We start from the raw sequence: 21,287 nt of genomic DNA on the forward strand, positions 1-21,287 counted from the left end.
CCGTCTATGGGGTATAGGCAAAGGCAGTACTAAATACTAGTGAAATCGGTTAAAGAGCGTGGACACTAACCCATAGAGAGCTTTCAGTTGGAGGAGGAGCTGAGCCTCGTGGCATAATTTACGCTGCCATATTGGTGGGTTTAAACTGTAGGAATGAAGCTGAGACCACCCAATATGGCTACCAGAACAGCGGTAAGACTTGGGAGGGTGTGACGTACTACTATCCCATCTGAAAGCTCTCTTTACAGAACAATTTCAACATTTGTGTCCGCCACTTTTCAAGATTGGATTACTACTAAAGCGAATACCGTCCCTGCAAATCAACAGCATTGAAGAAATCTGTTTGGGCTGGGTATTGATTATCAGTCAGTTAATCAGTCAGATTGTCAGGACTTTGATTTATATAGACATAGATAAATGATATAAAACGAGAAAAGGTAAAAAATATACTGATTTAGAGGATACTAAGAGTTTGATAGGTATTTCTATTGTTTCACAATTACTACATAATTATACATTCAATATTTTTGTCACATTATCTCATTAGTTCTTACATCTAAAGGGCACGATTTGTTCCCACATTTGCCCTATATTTCCAGTACAAAATACTTTCAACCTCAAGTTATTTTGGGGTCGAATATTTTTATCTTCGTTTTGCGTGACAATATGACTTGCCTGTTCTACTTTCCGAGCTTCTTCTTTTCTTCATTAAGACGCAAACGAAAACGACAACCATGATGACTACGGCGAACGATATCACAGCGGGAAGAATGACGTTCCAGTCCAAATAAAACGGAACGCCTATCGTTGACTCTTGAACATTCGCTGGCAACAGAAGCGCTGCAAAATGTCAATTATTTTAAATGATACATTTGGAATAGGTTCTATTCTATAGGCATTGAGTGTCACACGTTGTTCATATGGTTTAAACCGATGGTAGCGTCAAATTTGATAAAATTTTGAAGCTATGAAAGTCTTTATGTTGTTCGAATTGAAACACTAATAGTAGTGTTTCAATTCGAAAACCACCACTTAAAACCACATGAACAACGTACGTGTGACACTCAATAAAATACGTTAACGAAGAACTGTTTAAGAGTAAAAACTGATGTAAGATGAGACTAGAAGTGTAGGGCTCTAGCATTGGTAGTAGATCCTGGCACTAGTGAACAAACTTGAGGATTTTATGCCACCGCTTCCATCCCTGCGCCTACACTAGAGAGAAGAAAATTGGTCGAGTTCCAAAAACATCTCCTACCCCCTTCCCCTCAACCTAAAGCGGCGGAACACGGACGCGGCTCCTTGAATCTAGTTCGGCCGTCTACCACCGCGAGCGTCTCACCTTTTGGAGAGAGGGAAAATTCAGAAACCGCTACCAGAGGGCCAACCGTTCTTGTGTTATCAAGAATATTCACTATCGCCAAGTGAAGAATTTGGCTACCTAAATACTTCTAGTCCCTTATCCTACTTCTGGTAAAAAGTAATTCTGGTAATTTGTTAATTTTGATGATGATGAATTCTTGATTTGTTAGGAACAACCAACCACTAAGTGAATCAGAATAAAAACAGAAATCCCCCATAGTGCTAAATATATATTTCAGTTCTCACCGCCCCAGCTTGTCTAACATGATTAAGAAGAAACTATCATTTCTTAACGAAATTCGACATTAAGCGAAAACTTCTAGTTAGGGGTAGGAAAATAAGGAAAGTCAACTTTTTTATCGATAAGACCAGAAGTTTATGACTTCTTATCCTGGGAAGTATTGGACTTTAACCATATCCGGAACCATCTCTGTTAGCCAACTTCTTATTAGGTCCGATCACCGCGCCACCTACGGCATTTCCCTCATTTTGAGTTGGCAGGCTGATTCGCGCGCCAGCAGCGGGCAAGAAACGAAACTTTAAGGTGTGTCCTGTGGTTTGAGGTAACGAATCAGAAACGGTGACAAGAACAGCTGTTTTAATAGACTGCTAGAAATTCCGGTCAAACTAGTGTGGGGTCCTAGGCCCAAGGATTGTAATGGATTTTCAGAGAGTTCTAGACAGACGGCTTTTCAACGATTGGCGCTGAAGAAGTTTTGAACACGCCCCACAGTTTGAGTGCCACAGCCTCTCGGCGTGGGATTTTTTTCAGTAGATTAGATAGTTTTCCTAGTGGGGAGGAAACTTTCGACCCTCTTTTACGATTGCCATAGGCAATTTTGACTTGCAGGGATAGATACTATACAAAGCCTTAGTGTCCAATACTTCCCAGGAGAAGAAGTCATCAACTTCTGATAAAGGTTATATCTCGCATTTGCATAGCGAAAAGTCAAAGAAAAACCTCCAAATGATTTTAAATTTCAAATTAGTTTAATATTTCATAGATATTTTAAAATCAGCACCTACGATCGATCGAGTAACGGGCTTCCTTCGTTTTAATTAAAACCTCGTGGCAAGAAGTTATATCTAGTATCTCAGAGAGAAGGTATAAATTCGCCAGATTTCCAGCTTTATCTCCAGTCCAAACGTAGCCTGTCCGGAGTCAATCCCCGCCCCCTCTAAATTACAACCAGCATCTCATTGGTTCTTGAAAACTCACGTCAGCGCGACGACGCCAGTGACGAAAACTACAGTCATATTTGTCCGACTGAGGAGAGGCAGCGAAATAGCCCGGCGTCTCCTTTTACGTCCCCCCTTGTATTTTGAAAGGGGGACTGGGACTATGGCGCCCGGCGCCTCCTTTTACGTCCCCCCTTGTATTATGAAAGGGGGACTGGGACTATGGCGCCCGGCGCCTCCTTTTACGTCCCCCCTTGTATTTTGAAAGGGGGACTGGGACTATGGCGCCCGGCGCCTCCTTTTACGTCCCCCCTTGTATTTTGAAAGGGGGACTGGGACTATGGCGCCCGGCGCCTCCTTTTACGTCCTCCCTTGTATTTTGAAAGGGGGACTGGGACTATGGCGCCCGGCGAATACAAAGGCATCTTTTACCTTCTCTCTGAGATACTGATATAACTTCTTGCCTTGTGGCTCGCACCATGATTGTCACATAGCACGCTAAAATTCATTCAACACGGAGCGTGCCACGGAAATTTTGTTAACAAGAAAGCAGGGTGTAACGCGTTTGGTCGGAGATGTCAGTTTCCAATTATACATAGAATCTCAATCTAATTTGAAGTTTAAAATCACACGGATGCATTTCCAAGAGGATTCACTGTGCAGATTGTTCTTATAATTAGTATGTTAATCGATAAAAATCATATGATCAACAATAATTATAGATTGATTACTTTTATCTTTGTCTAACGTTAGGAATGTGTAGACGGCCTCCGTGGGTCCAGCTTCGTTCGTGGCCGTAATTTGTAGATCGTACCAAGTGCCGGCGCTCAGACCACCGATAATGTGGGTCTTTGTCGTCCCTGGAATGTTGGCCGCTGTGACTGACCACTGTTTATGACGCTGCAATTTATGTTTGACAAGAAAATGAGTGATGGGACATCCGCCATCGTGCCATTTGTCCAGTCTCAACAGCACCGATGAAATGTTCACAGATAGAATTGACTGCTTGTCCGGCGCCATTGGAGCTAAAATTTAAATAATTACATTATATCAAGGGAAAATATAAATAACACAAATTGTGGCAATGTGGAGAGCGTAGATAACAATTACGTCATTGACGCAGCCTCTGAGACATAGAAACCATTTACATTTCTCCGCAATATGCCAGGGATAAAAACTTCCGTATGAATACTTGGGAGTGTTCACAGTCGTACAAATTTACCAAGCAGGTTTGCGATATAAAGTTCATGATAATCTCCAAGAAGCAAAAATTGTTTAACACCCCGAATGTCTCAAAAGTTGATAAAGGCTTGATATAAGTACTTTTTCGGTAGGGAAATTAACAAAAGATAGTTCGACTGATAATTTTAAAGTTGGGCGTTGATTTGTGGAGAGAAAGCGTGACTATAGGTGTACTTTGATAACATCATACAAAAGGCTTTCATTCACATTAATTTTAATTTGCCTTTGCTATAACAGTAGATCTAGAGTACTCGATTCATCTCTTGGCAAGAAATAACAAAGTTCGTTGGTTTTCAATTCCGATATTGTTCTTTCACAAACTAAGAAAATACATATCCTTTCGTATATCGTATTTTTCCAGGAAACAATTGAAAATTAAATATTTTATCTTTCAGCAAGATTAATTCAATCAAAGACAAATATAACTTTAATAATCAACAAAGATCACCGTAATGAAAAAAAAATCGTGCAAAGACTTTCTTGGAACCCAGAGTTTTACCAGAAGTGAGATGAGACTGCAGAAGTATCGAGGTAACCAAATTCTTCACTCGGCGAAAGTGAATATTCTTGATAACACAAGAACGGTTGGCCCTCTAGTAGCGGTTTCTGAATTCTCCCTCCAAAACGTGAGACGCTCGCGGTGGTAGACGGGGGCCGAACTAGATTCGAGGAGCCGCGTCCGTGTTCGGCCACTTTAGGTTGAGGGGAAGGGGATAGGAAATGTTTTTGGAACCTGACCAATTTTTTTCTCTCTAGTTTTAGCGCGTGGGAAGCGGTGGCATAAAATCCTCAAATTTGTTCACTAGTGCCAGGATCTACTACCAATGCTAGAGCCCTTCACTTCTAGTCTCATCTCACTTCTGGTTTTACTGACTTTTAGCAAGAAACAAAAAATTCTCCAAGGTTCGCTGTTACACTCATTGATGCGTTAGAAGTTTGTATGTCTTTAGTCACGCTTATGAGCTTAACAAAGCAGGCTTACCCGCTCGGGAAATTTCATCGTTTAATTAACTAACCATTTACAAAATTCAAAACCATTATTTCCTTACCTGCTCCATCTGTTTTCGCTGTGAAAATCTCACTCTCTTCTCCTTTGCCAACGTTGTTGAAAGCGGTAACTCGGAAAACATATCGCGCACCACAATGTAAATGACTGACCACGTGATGCCGAGTCGCTCCTGGAAGTTTCGTTTCCGCCCAAACACCGGATTCTTTCCGAAAACGCAGAATGAATCCTATATATATGACACCACTCAATCAAAAACCGAAAATCGTTTTTTATCAAATAATGGATTATGGGTATTTATAGAAGACGCCATTACAATTCAGTAACGTATTGTCCTAGCTAACATAATGTTTCCAAGCAGCAGTAACTATGATGTGTTTTGACCTATTTTTACGAGTTTTGTTCAGTAAGTGCTGAGAATGGGTATAAATATTATATTCACTTTTTGATACTAAAATTGTTAGCATTGTGCAACTTAAATTGGATATCGGTTATTTATTGCACGCATGTCATTTGTTTTTCATCATCTAGCCATATGCCTTGACATTTGAATTTCTTCTTTAGTTCGATGGTCCCGTTCAGCGTGGGAAATAAGGCGGTGGCACAGGGCAAATGACCAGTTTAAAAATTGCCTGGACCAGTTTAAATATTAAATTGGAGGGGGGTCAGTGGTCCACAGGACCACTAAGAAAATTCAAGGGTTTCCAGAGTCCAGACATTAGCTAATATATTGTAATTATCCACTTCTTCAATTTAGCAGACGACGCGTCCTGGTCAGTGGTCATGGACCAGTTTATTTATTCCAGGCCAGAGGGGTCGCTGGCCCAATGTCCAGTTTGAAAAATTTCATTATTTCTCACCCTGGTCCCGTTATAAATTTTCACTTCGTCTTTGACTTTCTCTTTGTTCTTTCTGATCGGGGTGAGTATCGTAGATTTATGATTAAGTTTGATTCATGATCAGGTCAACATTTTTGAGGTACTTTTCAAGTATCCAGAGCACTTATTTCATGTTATTTTGTGCCGTTCTTAAGTCTCTGTGTGAGGTAATCGTCATCCGCATTATCATTTGATTTTGTCCGATTGGCATTATTGCGATTGGTGAAGTGTGTCTTTCAATTTCAGTATATTATTATCTGTTCTTCAGGCCTTGTCTGTATTCCACATCATTGTAGCTGCTGTTGTTGAATGTTTTTGAAAGATCCACTTACAAGACCATAAAGTACTCATTATTTCCAAGATAATGATAACGTTTTCCTAAAGTTGCGATATTGAGTGAATAGTTGGTTCGTCTGTGCAATAGTTCATTCCAGTTAATGTAATCTTTTGTTTGTTGATTTTTTTTCCGCCCTATACCGCTGACAATACCAAGTACCTATAAGGCCTTGTGTCTTCTTCATTATGAGTGGGCACTGTTCTTTCTGTTTTCGATTCCTCTGGGAATATGCTGTCCTCTATTGTTCCATTGATTATCTCTCCTATATTTTTTGCCATTAGGATTCCTGTATTCTTTACTATTACCAGAAGGGAATAAGAGAGAAGGGAGACATTTGAGCCTGCTATGGTAACGAGAGTCCGACCAACCTCAAGAAAACCGCGAAAACTTTGCGCAAGTACACAGCTTTTAACCAATTTACTGCAAAAATAGTTCTTTAAGTTCTCCGCGGTGTCAGGCGGCCTATTTGTCTGCTAGATTTTCATTCTCCAAAGGCTTAGGGCTGCCCATGTTTCGTTCTCGTGTAATTATAACCTCAAGTATGTATTTTATTGAAACTAATTTTTATTTTTTAATATTAATTCAGAATAATTAGTTTTCATCTATTTAATGCCTTCAAATTATCTGATTTTGGTATGTTCTCAATTCCCGTGCATATAAATTAATTGCGCAGCTTGATTTCGTTTATCAACATGAAATTCGGCCATTTTTATCTCCTTCAATGTAAAGTTGTCAACGAAACTACTTTTTATTCGTCAACCGAGACGTCACCCTCTTGTGTGACGTCACAGCTAAGACAGAAGTTAGATAGCCAATCAGTGAAGGGTAGTTGATTTGAGGTTAGTAAGACTGTTGTTACGAGTGTAAAGCATTATGGAGATATAAAGTGTGTCCCTTCTCTCTTATTCCCTTCTGCTATTACTGGTTCTTCCCCTCTATTATTCTTGATTCCGTTTATAAGGCGGAGTACCTCTTTATCCGTCGTAATTTGGTAGTTAGTAGGAAGCTGCTGTACCGAATTGGTTCGCTTGATATCTTATGATTTCATTTACGTATTAAGGGAAGTCTATGTTCGCAGCTTCAGCAATTTTCTTTGGAGTTTCATACAACACTCTTTTTTATTTCCATTGTGGGTTTGTTCCTTTTATTTTGCATGTATGGTTCCAAGGTTTTCCAAATGGCCTGCGATCCCTTGCCTTTGATTGCGTTTTATTGCTTCTTTAAGTTTTCACCTCTTCCTAGTGACGGATGTCAAGGAGAGTTTCTGATCCCGATGTCTCTGTCTGTGTGTCTGAGAGTCACAGTAGCGGTTTGCAAATCGGAGTAAACGTCTGTGCCATTTCCGGACCGCTATCATAGTTCACAGAAATCTCGAAAATGTATTAAACTATAATTTAACTATTCTACTTTAGTGCAATACATGCTTTTTCTGGCCACTATTCCTTTATCTGCTTAGTCGGTCATACATTCCACATAGACACCAATCTGTACTAATTGGCTTCTAACAACAGTCGCTTCAAAATGTTGAAATCTAATAGGCCTATCTCAAGGAACGTCCTATTCTAGAACCTCAATATTTTCGATTTATGATGAACCCCTAATTACGCATGGTTTCATGGCAAGAACGCAAATAAAAGGGTCATACCACTTATTGGTGTGACATCAGAACTGTCCATTTCCCATGAGACGGCGATGGAGGTGGGCGTGGTAGAAGACAGCTTTAAATTCGGTGCACTAGGGGGATCTAAAAGTGGAGTTGAACATCAGTAATTGTAGAAGATATACTTGGAAACAGCAAAAAACATGAAGCTGACCATTTTCGAATGTTTGAACAATTACTTCGTCGGAAGGTGGACCAGCACCCTGGGCGTTATAAGCTTGAACGATGACGCTGTATTTGGTGAATCGTTTCAAGTTGGACAACAAGCACTGGTCCGATTCCGAGTCTCTGTCCGTCTCGAGGGTCTTGTAGACATACGTGTCCGTCGTGCCTCCCATTTTGTAGCCAACGTAGTAACCTTTAATTTCTCCGTAATGCAAATCGCGGCGCGGTGGCTGAAACAGTTTTTAGTTGGTTAAAGATAAGATAAAACGGCAAATAAACCATTTTTAAAAGCTGTAGCTAAATTTTAGAAGCTAACTTGCTAAGCCTAACGCAACTTTTTTAGTTATACATAAACGGCTATAGAGAACTCTAACCAATTTGGAACCGCAAGACCACGTGCAGCTTTAAATTCACATTGTTCTTCTTTTATTAAGGCGGTCGCTAAGTGGTTAGTTTTTCTATATGGTGGTTTCTAAACAACTTAACCCTTTGTTATCGAAAATGAGAGTCAGCCTTAGCACTTACAAATTTTTCTAATTGCCTAAAGCATGCCTTAGGTTTACGTACACGTTTTGCAATCTTTACTAAGCATTTAATCATTTTTCATGCCTTGCTAATGATTTACCTTCCAAGTAACCTTGATGGACTGAGATCCGATAGGAATGACCTTAATTTTTAGAGGTGGTCCGCCGGGAGCTACAAATTTTAACCAAAAGAGGTAGAAGCATTTATATTAGGAAACCCTTTATTACGACTTCTTTACCTTCTTCGTTGGTTCTAACTGTAATAGTGGTACTATATTCACTTCGACCAATGGCGTTAATGGCGGTGACGCGGAAACTGTATTGAGTCACCGGATAGAGGCCTTTTACCACCACTTCCGATTCCCCGCCAGGTACGGATGCGTTGAAAGCTCGGGTGTGCCACTTGTCTGAACAATATAAGACGAAACCCAATTAAAGCGAACATCTATACAGTGACAATTATGTTTTTACATTCATATAGAGCAACTTCGCTAAAAAATTTGAGTTAATTTTAATTTAATGCGTGTACCTTGGTGAAAACACGATCACCACTACAAGCACTCGCTTTGGACTAGCGATTAACTCTAACAGAAGTGAGATGAGACTAGAAGTGAAGGGCTCTAGCATTGATAGTAGATCCTGGCACTAGTGAACAAATTTGAGGATTTTATGCCACCGCTTCCATCCCTGCGCCTACACTAGAGAGAAAAAAATTGGTCGAGTTCCAAAAACATCTCCTACCCCCTTCCCCTCAACCTAAAGCCGCGGAACACGGACGCGGGTGCTTGAATCTAGTTCGGCCGTCTACCACCACCCGAGAGCGTCTCACCTATTGGAGGGAAAATTCTGAAACCGCTACTAGAGGGCCAACCGCTCTTGTGTTATCAAGAATATTCACTTTCGCCGAGTGAAGAATTTGGTTGGGTCAATACTTCTAGTCTCATCTCACTAGGAGAAATAGGCGGGCAAACTGAATTCAGTATAATGACCAGGGTTACACTACAATATCTATGATAGTTTTCAAAAAAAGAATGTTGTTTTTTTTTCTAAGACATTAATGAGATTGCCTCGAAAGTCCAATTTGGTTATTATAGTTAGAGAGAATTTATAAAACGCAAAGTCAATGTTAAAGGAGAGCACGTAATAGTTGATTTTGCTTTCATTAATCTCCCCAGCGCACGCCTCACTTTCAGTTATTTCTATTTGCCTTTGTCAAGGCTTAAATATAATAAAATACACAGTGTAATAATATTACCAGTGTCGGTCTTGTACTGCACCAAGTAGTCGAGGATAGGACTGTTGCCACTGTACGGTGGCACCCAATGCAAGCGAACAGTTCTACTGGCGTACTCGGTCACTTTCAGATCCTGCGGTGGGTCCGGTGCCTCTGAAATTAAGAATTTCAAGAAAGGTTACCAAGGATACAAGAAATCTTTTTTATAAAATCGGAGATTACAATATCACTTGAGCAATGAACATAGATTGAACTATTGCCAAAAAATTGCACCAATTTTTGTACTTCTCCGTGCAATAAGTTTCCAGAATAAAACGGTCTATGAAAAGGTGGATTACCGCCCTAATCCAGATTAAAATGGACTAACCCTGACCAAATTTGAACATCCAGATAAAATTTCAAGAAGTACAAGTTGGGGTAGCTAATAGCAGAAGGGAATAAGAGAGAAGGGAGACATTAGAGCCTGCTTTGGTAACGAGAGTCCGACCAACCTCGAGAAAACCGCGAAAACTTTGCGCAAGTACACAGCTTTTAACCAATTTACTGCAAAAATAGTTCTTTAAGTTCTCCGCGGTATCAGGCGGCCTATTTGTCTGCTAGATTTTCATTCTCCAAAGGCTTAGGGCTGTCCATGTTTCGTCCATTTTTATCTCCTTCAATGTAAAGTTGTAAACAAAACTACTTTTTATTCGTCAACCGAGACGTCACCCTCTTATGTGACGTCACAGCTAAGACAGAAGTTAGATAGCCAATCAATGAAGGGTAGTTGATTTGAGGTTAGTAAGACTGTTGTTACGAGTGTAAAGCATTATAGAGATATAAAGTGTGTCCCTTCTCTCTTATTCCCTTCTGCTAATAGGTAAATCTTTCTTTTTCAGGACTTCCAAAGCAAATTGGGTCCTTGGCAAAAAATGCGGTTAAATTAATCAGGTCTTATTCATGATTAATCATGGAAGTATTCGAGGTTTGCTGTTAACGGAGTTTGCATTTGGTTTAAGTTATCACCTGCGGACATAATGTAGTCGGCACCTATAGGGTAGGATTGCCGACATGTCTCTTTTTCCCTCAAACTTTGAAGCCCCATTTCCAATTAATTACCTTGAATAACTAACTGAATGTTGGTTTCATCTTGTCCGAAAGAGTTGGTTGCGGAGCAAGAGTACAGGGCCGAGTCCCGTCGATCGGCTCTTAAAATTATGACTTCGGATATGATGCCGTTTGATAACACTGTTTCCTTAGACTCGTATCTGCAAAACAAACGATACGGCATTTTTAGAAAAGCTTGCCTCAAAGTTTTCGTGTTTCTGTGGTGGGAGTGAAAAACAATATAATTGTTTAATGAATGAATGAATGAATAGGATGTTTATTGTGCATATAAAAAACTATACATATAGTTCACGAGAATATACACATTAATTTTCAATCACTAAACATCGAAACATTCAACTAAATCGCGAAACCTCCTGTGAAACAAAAATATAAACAGTGGACCACATGTACATGATTTTTATAACAAAAGATAGAATTAAATTCTGTGAATTCAAAAATATCAAGCTTTTAATTCTCCGATTTCTGGTTATTTGGCCGCAATATGCATTTGAAAATGCTTCATATGAAATTATTTGAAATCCATTTTTTTATGAAAGGCTAAAACGTTTCCCGTAGTCCGACGTCACAGATATATTTTTCACGTGAGAAGGTGCCACTCTCTCTGCTATCAGACCCAGAGTTTAGACTGCCGAGAAGCTCGAGACGCGTATAGGATTCTCACGCTTTTTTCCTCACGTCATAGTGATGTCATTAAACGGGCGAACACGCTCGACAAGACAAAATTATTGATACATGGAAACTGAGTTATCGTGATTTTTCAATGGTTTTTAAAACAGAAACTTTGGTGCAATTATATTAAAAACTTGATATTTTGAAAGTAGAGACTTGAAAGTGTAACATATTACCACTTCCGTGGTAAAATATGATATGTAATTGTAAATTCGCATTTCCTTTAACTTTTGATATACCGTTCGTTTTCTTAATTAATACCCACGTCATTTTACTATTATTCGTATTGGAGATCTATCGACAGAAGTTGGATGTTCAATTGTATAACATCGGCAAAGGTTTTTTATGTAAATTATAGTTTATTAACTAATGCTCGAATAATGGATAGATAATGCTAAACACTCTTTCTTATGGATAAAAAGGTTATAGCTTTAACAGGAAGTAAGTTCAAATTCTGGACAGATTATTTCCTTTCACCTTTTATAATAAACTACAGCTTCAATACAAAACTCCGTAAACATTTTATCAGTTTTCAGAAAAAATATCTTGCAAATTTGAACAATGAAGAACTAAGAATAGAATAGGCGACTTTACCAAGGAGATAATTTCGTATTATCAAGAAGTCATATCAGTATCTCAGAGAGAAGGTATAAGATGCCTTTGTATTCGCCGGGCGCCATAGTCCCAGTCCCCCTTTCAAAATACAAGGGGGGACGTAAAAGGAGGCGCCGGGCGCCATAGTCCCAGTCCCCCTTTCAAAATACAAGGGGGGACGTAAAAGGAGGCGCCGGGCGCCATAGTCCCAGTCCCCCTTTCAAAATACAAGGGGGGACGTAAAAGGAGGCGCCGGGCTATTTCGCTGCCTCTCCTCAGTCGGAAAATACGACTGTAATTTTCGTCACTCGCGTCGTCGCGCTGACGTGAGTTTTCAAGAACCAATGAGATGCTGGTTGTAATTTAGAGACGGGGATTAACTCCGGACAAGCTACGTTTGGACTGGAGATAAAGCTGCTGGAAATCTGGCCAATTTATACCTTCTCTCTGAGATACTAGATATAACTTCTTGGTATTATATATTAGAACCATCCAAGTTATATATAATTAATTTATATAATCTTAATTTGTTTAGTGTCATATTATATCGAGCTCAAAATGCAAGAGCATAATTCACCTTTAAATTAAGCTTTTGGGAGTCCAAATATTATAATCGCTCATCTCGAACGAGGCTTAACGAATTCTAGCTTTCGGCGCCCGCCCAACTCTTCTCTTCTGAAGTAAAGATATTCCCTGGGACCGGAATTACCAACAACAGAATTACGCGAAAGACTCTGCTTAGACAATAACCCAATAGTGAAATGGTTTGTCTTGATAATATGTAGCCTTAATCTTAAAGTGTAATTAACAATTTTAGCTTTGCTTCCAAATACATCAACACATAAACCTAACCTAACCAATTGCTGCCAATTTAATTGTTACTTTTGTAATCCTGAAAATGAGCAGCATGCATACGCGGTTCTCTTTGGCGAAGACTTTTCAATAACTCACCCCACGCGTCTGCTTTTAAACATAACTATTATCGAGGGACCTTCACATACTACAAAAACAAAAAATAAAAGTCCCACTTAAAGTGTTAGTGACATAATTTTCGTCACCCACAAACTTAAAATGCGAAAAAATCCTTGAAAAATCTAGTTTATTATGATATATTTACTTTTTATTTAGTTTCGTAGCAATTTATAAAATTGCAATCAAAGTATTGTGTTTGGAAAAAGCCTAGTTAAAAAATTGTTTCGTTTGATGACGTAGTAAGGAGAAATTTTCTCTCTAGATGTCGCTCACGTGACGCGTGTTAGGGCTCGTTTTCATAGGCGCGAGTTGCGTGAAAATTTCGACCGAAAGCGGAAACGTTCGAAAAAAATACATTACCGCGCGTATTCAAGCTCGTGAAGCGTGAGCGTTTTCGAATTTTCTAGCTTCTATGAAAACGAGCCTTTAGTGTCGCCGCGTTAAGCCTATTTTATTCAGATTCGCGCGCATTAGTAGACTCGGGAGTCTCGTGCGCTCGCGCTTGGCTTTTCCTCGAGATGGCGTGAGTGACGTTTCAAGGAGAAAAACCTGCCAACAATCTTCTCCGCAAATTTGCTTCCCCCCCCCCAATTTCAAGTTTTTGAAGTGTTTTTCCTCACATTTAAATATTGATTAAGCATATTTTTGGAATCAGAAGAGTTTAACTTTAACCTCTCAAAAAAGTAAGGTTTCCTTTAGATTTGATATAATTTTTAAACAACGTCGCTATTCCTTTAAGTTCCTTCCCGGCATTACTAGCTTAAATCAGTTATAGCATAAGTTTATAAGATATGTTCCATAAGTATGTCACTACCCATACTTCGTAATGTTAGAGGCTTAATGAGAGCTAGTTCAAGAACGACGTGAGAATTGACTACACTCGGTTTTGCAGTCCATCCTTCTCTTTAGTCTGTACTAAGCCTTTGACAGGGCCTCACTAGGCGTCGCTTTACGAGAATCTATGACGTTTCACCTACGTCACTTCATGACAAGCTCTAATTGACGAGTGATAGGATAATTAAAATGATCTAGATATACTATAATTGTAATCTTAATTTGTTGCTCGTATATCAAGTGGTTTTTTGTATCGACAAAACAACCAGGTTTCCCATCCACTTTAGAGTTTTGAAAACACATAATTGAACGTGCGCAGCTTACCTGCAGAGGAAAGTAAGTCATCACCGTTAACCACAGTTATTCTGAGAACCATGTTTATTGTTAGCTGATGAGAGGTCTGGTTGACAATGCGATAATTCCTTAAAGTTTAAATTTAATTTTCAAAGAGCGCGGGTTTCGCTTAAATTTAGAGGAAAGTCAGCCGTAACGTCGAGTTCCATTATAATCCGGAGCGCGAAAGATGAAAGCGAACAAATAAATAACGAATATTGCCTTCGTTTCAAAGGGAAATTACAGAGTAAAGATATACTTTATCTCTGTGAACCACGAAGAATTACCGGTACCGAATTTTAAGAGACTTCCCAAATTAAGTGAAACTTCCTCAATGAAAATGAGATAACTATATACAGGGTGAAAACCTTTCGCCAATGACAAATTTAGATACTTCAATAAGTTCATAAGACATGTTCCATGGATACTGAGAGCTTGTCATGAAGTGACGTAGGTCATAGATTCTCGTAAAGCGACGCCTGGTGAGGCGCTATCAAAGGCTAAGTACAGCCTAAATAGGAAGATGGACGCCACCAACTTTGTGTAATCAATTCTCGCTTCCGTCGTTCTCCTCCGAAGGACCCGAACTAGCTCGAGCTGTAAGTCTCTACCATTACGAAGTATAAGTAGTGTCAAACTTATGAAACATATCTTATAAACTTATGATACTACTTCTAACACGTTTGTTTTATGCATCCCTGGGTAATTGTTACGAGGTTTACGGGCTTCGCCAAGTAAAGAATTTGGTTAGCTCTGTACTTCTTGTCTCATCTTACTTCTGCCTATACTAAGTACACATAATCCTGGACCATCTTCTTTGCTTGCAGAAATGTAACCAAAACCTTCCTTACAGAGCTAATGTGATCGGAACGCAATAAAAATATTTCGAAATTCAGCAACTTAACAGTTTAACCAGAAGTTGATGACTTCTTATCCTGGGAAGTATTGGACACTAAGGCATTATATAGTATCCATCCCTGCAAGTCAAAATTGCCTATGGCAATCGTAAAAGAGGGTCGAAAGTTTCCTCCCCACTAGGAAAACTATCTAGTCTACTGAAAAAAATCCCACGCCGAGAGGCTGTGGCACTCAAACTGTGGGGCGTGTTCAAAACTTCTTCAGCGCCAATCGTTGAAAAGCCGTCTGGCTAGAACTCTATGAAAATCCATTACAATCCGTGGGCCTAGGACCCCACACTAGTTTGACCGGAATTTCTAGCAAACTTTATTAACAGCTGTTCTTGTCACCGTTTCTGATTCGTTACCTCAAACCACAGGACACACCTTAAAGATTCGTTTCTTGCCCGCTGCTGGCGCGCAAATCAGCCTGCCAGCTCGAAATGAGGGAAATGCCGTAGGTGGCGCGGTGATCGGACCTAATAAGAAGTTGGCTAACAGAGATGGTTCCGGATATGGTTAGAGTCCAATACTTCCAAGGATAAGAAGTCATAAACTTCTGGTTTAACGTATTGAATTTTATAAATGATCTACTAGGCCTAGAGCTCAACTTGCGCATGCGTATAGCGAGAATTTACACGAAAAGCACTCGCGACTCTTGTGGGATTTCGCCTTGACGTCGATTTAGCTTTTTCTAACACGTATCTTTCTATACAGTTTGTACGTGCAGCTTTAGTTATTTGGGGATTTAAAAAAAAAATCAGGAAAAATCCTTATGCGGCATCATAAATATTCAGTGATGTAATACCAATATTATTGATTGATATTTTTGAGGGAAGGTTCTTGATTTTGCAATCTTTCTTCCTCGGACGACCGCCCACGCATTTGATCTTCATCCTTAGCAGACGTTTAACGCCAAGAAAGTAAGAGGGATCCCCCCCGTACGTCTAAAGGGTATCTGCGTAATCCATCCATTTCGGTTTTTGGTAGAGAGTTTAAGAAATTGAGGTTGTTGGGAAAATTCTAGGTCCATTTCGAAAGAGTGTAAGTAAAGAAGTCATCTTTGCGACTTAAGTATAGTGAGCTTTGGGGAATTCACTAATTTCATTTAATTCACCCACCACTTGCTATAAATAAGTAGGGCTGTGCGAGCCTTGCATTTTTGGTTTCGAGTCGAGTCTCGAGTATTGAAATTTTCCCTTATCGAGTATCGAGCCGAGTCTCGAGTACTCGAATCGAGTATCGGGTAGTTGGAAAATTTGTTTCGAGTATTTATCGAGTAATTGGGAATTGATTTTCTAGTATTTTCCCACTTTCTGTTAATTTATTGCTCTCATAATAGACATTTGGTGTAATTTTGATCATCGACAACTACTTCCATCAATTATTAGACGGTATTAGTCTTCTTTCCTTTATATTTAACTAACTTAATTCCTCATTAATATCTTCTTTGGAATCTCATTCCTCACCGTAGTCACTTGTAGCCATTATTATACTTCGTGCAAAGTTCCAAACTAAAATTTCTAACCTAAACTTAAAAAAATAAATAAAATAATAGTCGTAAACGCGCCTTTAACTGTATTTCATTACTTTTACTTCCACTATTTTACCAGCTAGGAGCTACAACCCTACTACATTGCACTGGAATTATGATCTAAACTACCCAATGAGCACTAATGTGCGTCTGCTAACCAATAAGCGTGACTTTCTTGTAGATTTTTATAGCTACTACATCCTATTTTTTGAGTTGAAGGCTTTCCAAAAGCAGGTTCGAGTATTTATCGAGCCTTGGTTTGATACTCGAAACTTTTTCGAGTCTCAGAAAATCTCTTATCGAGTATCGAGTCTTATCGAGTACTCGCACAGCACTATAAATAAACATTGTGATCTTGAAATACCAGAAAAATACATATCATCATTCCCTACTTCCCCCTCGACTATTGAGTCCTGAGAAACCTCAAATGATTTTGATAAAACAGAATGATGATCTGTCCTTGCTCATCCATCGCTGGCTTTTGTATCGAGAGTGCGGTTTTCTCACGCCCTCTTTTATGAATAATCAATACTCTCATGTTACATTTGGAGAAAATACATTCGGCAAATGGAATAGCAAAGAAAAAAACCCAAAGCTAATTATTTCTTTAAAACATTTAAAATTTTAAAATAATTTCTTTAAAACTGAAAATATCAGAAGTGAGATGAGACTGCAGAAGTACTGAGCTAATCAAATTCTTCACTCGGCGAAAGTGAATATTCTTGATAACACAAGAACGGTTGGCCCTCTGGTAGCGGTTTCTGAATTTTCCCCCCTCCAAAACGTGAGACGCTCGCGGTGGTAGACGGCCGAACTAGATTCAAGGAGCCGCGTTCGTGTTCCGCGGCTTTAGGTTGAGGGGAAGGGGGTAGGAAATGTTTTTGGAACTCGACCAGTTTTTTTCTCTCTAGTTTTAGCGCGTGGGAAGCGGTGGCATAAAATCCTCAAATTTGTTCACTAGTGCCAGGATCTACTATCAATGCTAGAGCCCTTCACTTCTAGTCTCATCTCACTTCTGAAAATATTCAATACTTGGGTACTCAGCGGCTGGTCTCAGCCAACCCATTGAAATATTGCAATTTTATACGCTAATTATAACAAATATTCTATTTCCAACCATTTCCTAGTGAGTGATTAAGGTGCTCTACTTCTAAGTAGACACTGACGTTTTTAGTTTAGTTTCTTAAGGTCTCTAGTGTGTGTGTTGGGCTTTCGGGGATAAACATAAATCTTACCTCGGGTCGGTGTCGGGGTCGAACTGCTGCTTATCTTTAAACCAAGCAATGGCGATGGGCTTATCTCCGAGCGACTCGCACTTGAGCCGAGCGTTTTGCCCTTTCCTCACGCTTTCCGTCTTGTATTTGCTTTCAAAATGGGCCGCCACTGTCAACACAACCACCAAACAAAATAAAGAACACTTTTAGTTACAATACGTTTTATCTGGAAGACTAACTCTATTTTAGTCGAAACTTTGCGTATGTGAATCGTCAGGGTGGGAAATAAGGATTTTTTATACTGGCCATTGGGCTAGCGACCCCTCTGGCCTGGAATAAATAAACTGGTCCACGACCACTGACCAGGGCGCGTCGTCTGCTAAATTGAAGAAGTGGATAATTAAAATATATCAGCTAATGTCTGGACTCTGGAAACCCTTGAATTTTCTTAGTGGTCCTGTGGACCACTGACCCCCTCCGATTTAATTTTTAAACTGGTCCAGGTAATTTTTAAACTGGTCATTTGCCTTATTTCCCACGCTGTGAATCGTACACTTAAAGCAGTAGTGTATTATATATTAGAGATGGGCCGATACCGATACCATATCGGTATCGGTACCGATATTTGGCTTTAACCGATATATCGGTATCGGTTAAAAATGAACCGATATTTCTAGCCGTTATTTTTTGAAGAAAACAAATACTTATGTTGAGAGTAGATGGCGCCATAAGACCTAAACTCTGAGACAGCGCAGATTTTCATCTATTTTTGGATAACGTAACTAGTGTCTAAAATGGGTTTTTCGTATGAAAAGCCAGTTTTGTAGTTTCAAGTACCGAAATTGGATCGAGAATCATCTATAGAGATGGGCCGATACCGATACCATATCGGTATCGGTTTGATATCGGTTTAATCGAAGGATCGGGTAAAATATCGGTATCGGTACGGATCGGTTTCCAAAGTATCGGATCATATCGGTATCGGTTTAAACTGGTATCGGCCCATCTCTATTATATATATCCCTTAGAAGTGTACTCATGCAAGTTTCAAGATAGAGAAACTCGGTTAAATAGTGAAATACAAGCTCGGGAAAAATTACTAGGTTTGTACAGCGAAATGATGACAGAATAAAAGGACATTAATCACCAAGAAGCAAAAAATATTCTAAAATATTCCATAAATTAATAACTTAAAGCAGGGATAGATGTAATTTTAGAAGTAGGAATGGAGAACAGAGTAATGTGGGCGCGCGTCTAAGTCCTGGACCCCCTTCCCCTGGACGGAGGGGTATGAAAGAAGAGGCGGGTCATAGCGACAGAGGTAAAAAGGAATTAGGTATTTTTCGCCGTCCCCGTCAGCAACGTCATCAAAACGCAGTTTAAGTGAGCCGCCAATAAGATAATTTAAACTGTTCGTTACGTGTTGGAGGGAGGGACTCTATACTGGGCTATGAGTCGGACTGAAGTAAATACTAACCGTTCTCCATTCCTACTTCTAAAATTACATTTATTCCTGCTTAAAGCCTAGTTATTGGGAAGTATATGGAAAACAGTAGCGAGGATGATTGGATGATTTTGCAAAGCATAAAGACATAACGTAGGTCGCAAACATCACTCTCACCAACCCTCACATTTTATTATTTCTATTTGCCTTTGTAAATATAAAGTTGAAATAGTTTTGTACTCTTTCATGACAGAAAAGACTCGGCAGTATTAAAACAGGATGGCTAAAATAACTTCTGTTCAGGAAAAACTGTGTGGAGCTAAGCCTTAGCAAAAACCATTATTCTTGGACTTGAGTCAATTTGGCTGTGAAGAGTGAAGACGAGCGTATAATCTGGTGCGAGGAGTTGAGGTGTTGGGGAAGGGTGGGGAAGGGTGGGACTGATTAGGGCATCATGCAAATATATGATAATATCATGGTAATCGTTTAAGCCCAGTTTACTCCGGAAAACAGATAAAAGTGACGCGCCGTGAAAAATGCTCATTTAATACCGCATTTATTCAAATAAGTCTACAGGACGCTCGTTTGGCTACAATGCCGCTCAACAACATAACCAAGATTTTTACATAAGCTAATAAACCCTAAGTATGGGTCTGCTATATGGAATTATCCACGCGAAAATGATAAAATTAAAAAGGCTGCAGCGCCATCTTCGTTTCAACGTTTCTATTACAAACTGCAAAAGAATCGAAGCATATAATCAGAAGGGAATAAGAGAGAAGGGAGACATTAGAGCCTGTTATGGTAACGAGAGTCCGACCAACTTCAAGAAAACCGCGAAAACTTTGCGCAAGTACACAGCTTTTAACCAATTTACTGCAAAAATAGTTCTTTAAGTTCTCCGCGGTATCAGGCGGCCTATTTGTCTGCTAGATTTTCTTTCTCCAAAGGCTTAGGGCTGTCCATGTTTCGTTCTTGTGTAATTATAACCTCAAGTATGTATTTTATTGAAACTAATTTTTATTTTTTAATATTAATTCAGAATAATTAGTTTTCATCTTCAAATTATCTGATTTTGGTATGTTCTCAATTCCCGCGCATCTAAATTAATTGCGCAGCTTGATTACGTTTATCAACATGAAATTCGGCCATTTTTATTTCCTTCAATGTAAAGTTGAAAGCAAAACTACTTTTTATTCGTCAACCGAGACGTCACCTTCTTATGTGACGTCACAGCTAAGGCAGAAGTTAGATAGCAGCCAATCAGTGAAGGGTAGTTGATTTGAGGTTAGTAAGACTGTTGTTACGAGTGTAAAGCATTATGGAGATATAAAGTGTGTCCCTTCTCTCTTATTCCCTTCTGATATAATTGTGTGATTTTTCTCCTAAGGACTGCCAATGTAAATTCTAAACAGTCTTTGGATTCAATCGGATAAATTATTTGTGTGATGTTTTTTGGAACGATGCTTAATTAGGCATTAATCATAAAGCTAAATTGTTACGGGTCTAGAAGAGAACGTTCTTAAGAGCCCTAATGGCTCAAAATTACCATCTACTTGCAAAATCTTCCCATAGGATTTTTCATTGAATTGAGTAGCCAATTCTGACTGTTCATGAAGAACACACAAACAACAAAATCAAAACAACAGTTCGTAGCAAGCCCATACTTATGAAGAGTATGACAGGTTTATGTTATATTAAAAGATGAGCAGTGTCTCTCCCAGGCATTAAATTAAGTAATTTTTAATGTTTCCATCAAATCCCTCGCAGCGACTTCTTAACGAGTTGCTGATGACTCTGTGGTTAAGCTGGCCTCGGATTTATGCATCTTATCAGAAGTACATAATACTTCTCTTCGAGAGAAGTGTACCACAAAGCTGGGTAAGTGTAACGTCACTCTTCCCAACATCGGAACATTTAGAGCAAGGTTACTAAATCGAATCACATGCGCGATAAATAGTTCCCTCATCATTACTCTATTAGCGCTTAAATATTTGGCAAGACGCGCTTGCGCATTTTGTCCCACGTCAAGACGAGGTTTGTGGGATGATTGCTGGGGATTTAGTACCAAACAATTATAGAATTCACCTTACGGTGCGA

General features: G+C 39.3%; 1 protein-coding gene across 3 annotated transcripts in view; it reads right to left on the reverse strand.

The window, feature by feature from the left end:
* Nucleotides 1-21,287, reverse strand: part of LOC149712167 (cell adhesion molecule Dscam1-like) — a 128,454-nt gene that overhangs the window by 7,684 nt on the left and 99,483 nt on the right. For all 3 annotated transcript variants that reach the window (XR_016370253.1, XR_016370254.1, XM_089844902.1), the window contains 10 exons: nt 17,765-17,912; nt 10,686-10,834; nt 9,609-9,740; nt 8,593-8,760; nt 8,455-8,525; nt 7,819-8,059; nt 7,650-7,748; nt 4,833-5,018; nt 3,273-3,566; nt 676-840 (listed from right to left, as the gene is read on the reverse strand). Coding sequence is in view for 1 of the 3 variants with exons in the window: in XM_089844902.1 (XP_089701028.1) it covers nt 676-840; nt 3,273-3,566; nt 4,833-5,018; nt 7,650-7,748; nt 7,819-8,059; nt 8,455-8,525; nt 8,593-8,760; nt 9,609-9,740; nt 10,686-10,834; nt 17,765-17,912 (1,653 nt within the window). In the remaining 2 variants the exon portion in view is untranslated. The remainder of the gene's footprint in view (nt 1-675; nt 841-3,272; nt 3,567-4,832; nt 5,019-7,649; nt 7,749-7,818; nt 8,060-8,454; nt 8,526-8,592; nt 8,761-9,608; nt 9,741-10,685; nt 10,835-17,764; nt 17,913-21,287) is intronic.

The sequence above is a fragment of the Phalangium opilio genome, unplaced genomic scaffold, assembly GCF_054372755.1.
Source record: "Phalangium opilio isolate 3A_F unplaced genomic scaffold, DU_Popi_V2 ptg000009l_1, whole genome shotgun sequence".
Lineage (NCBI taxonomy): Eukaryota > Metazoa > Arthropoda > Arachnida > Opiliones > Phalangiidae > Phalangium > Phalangium opilio.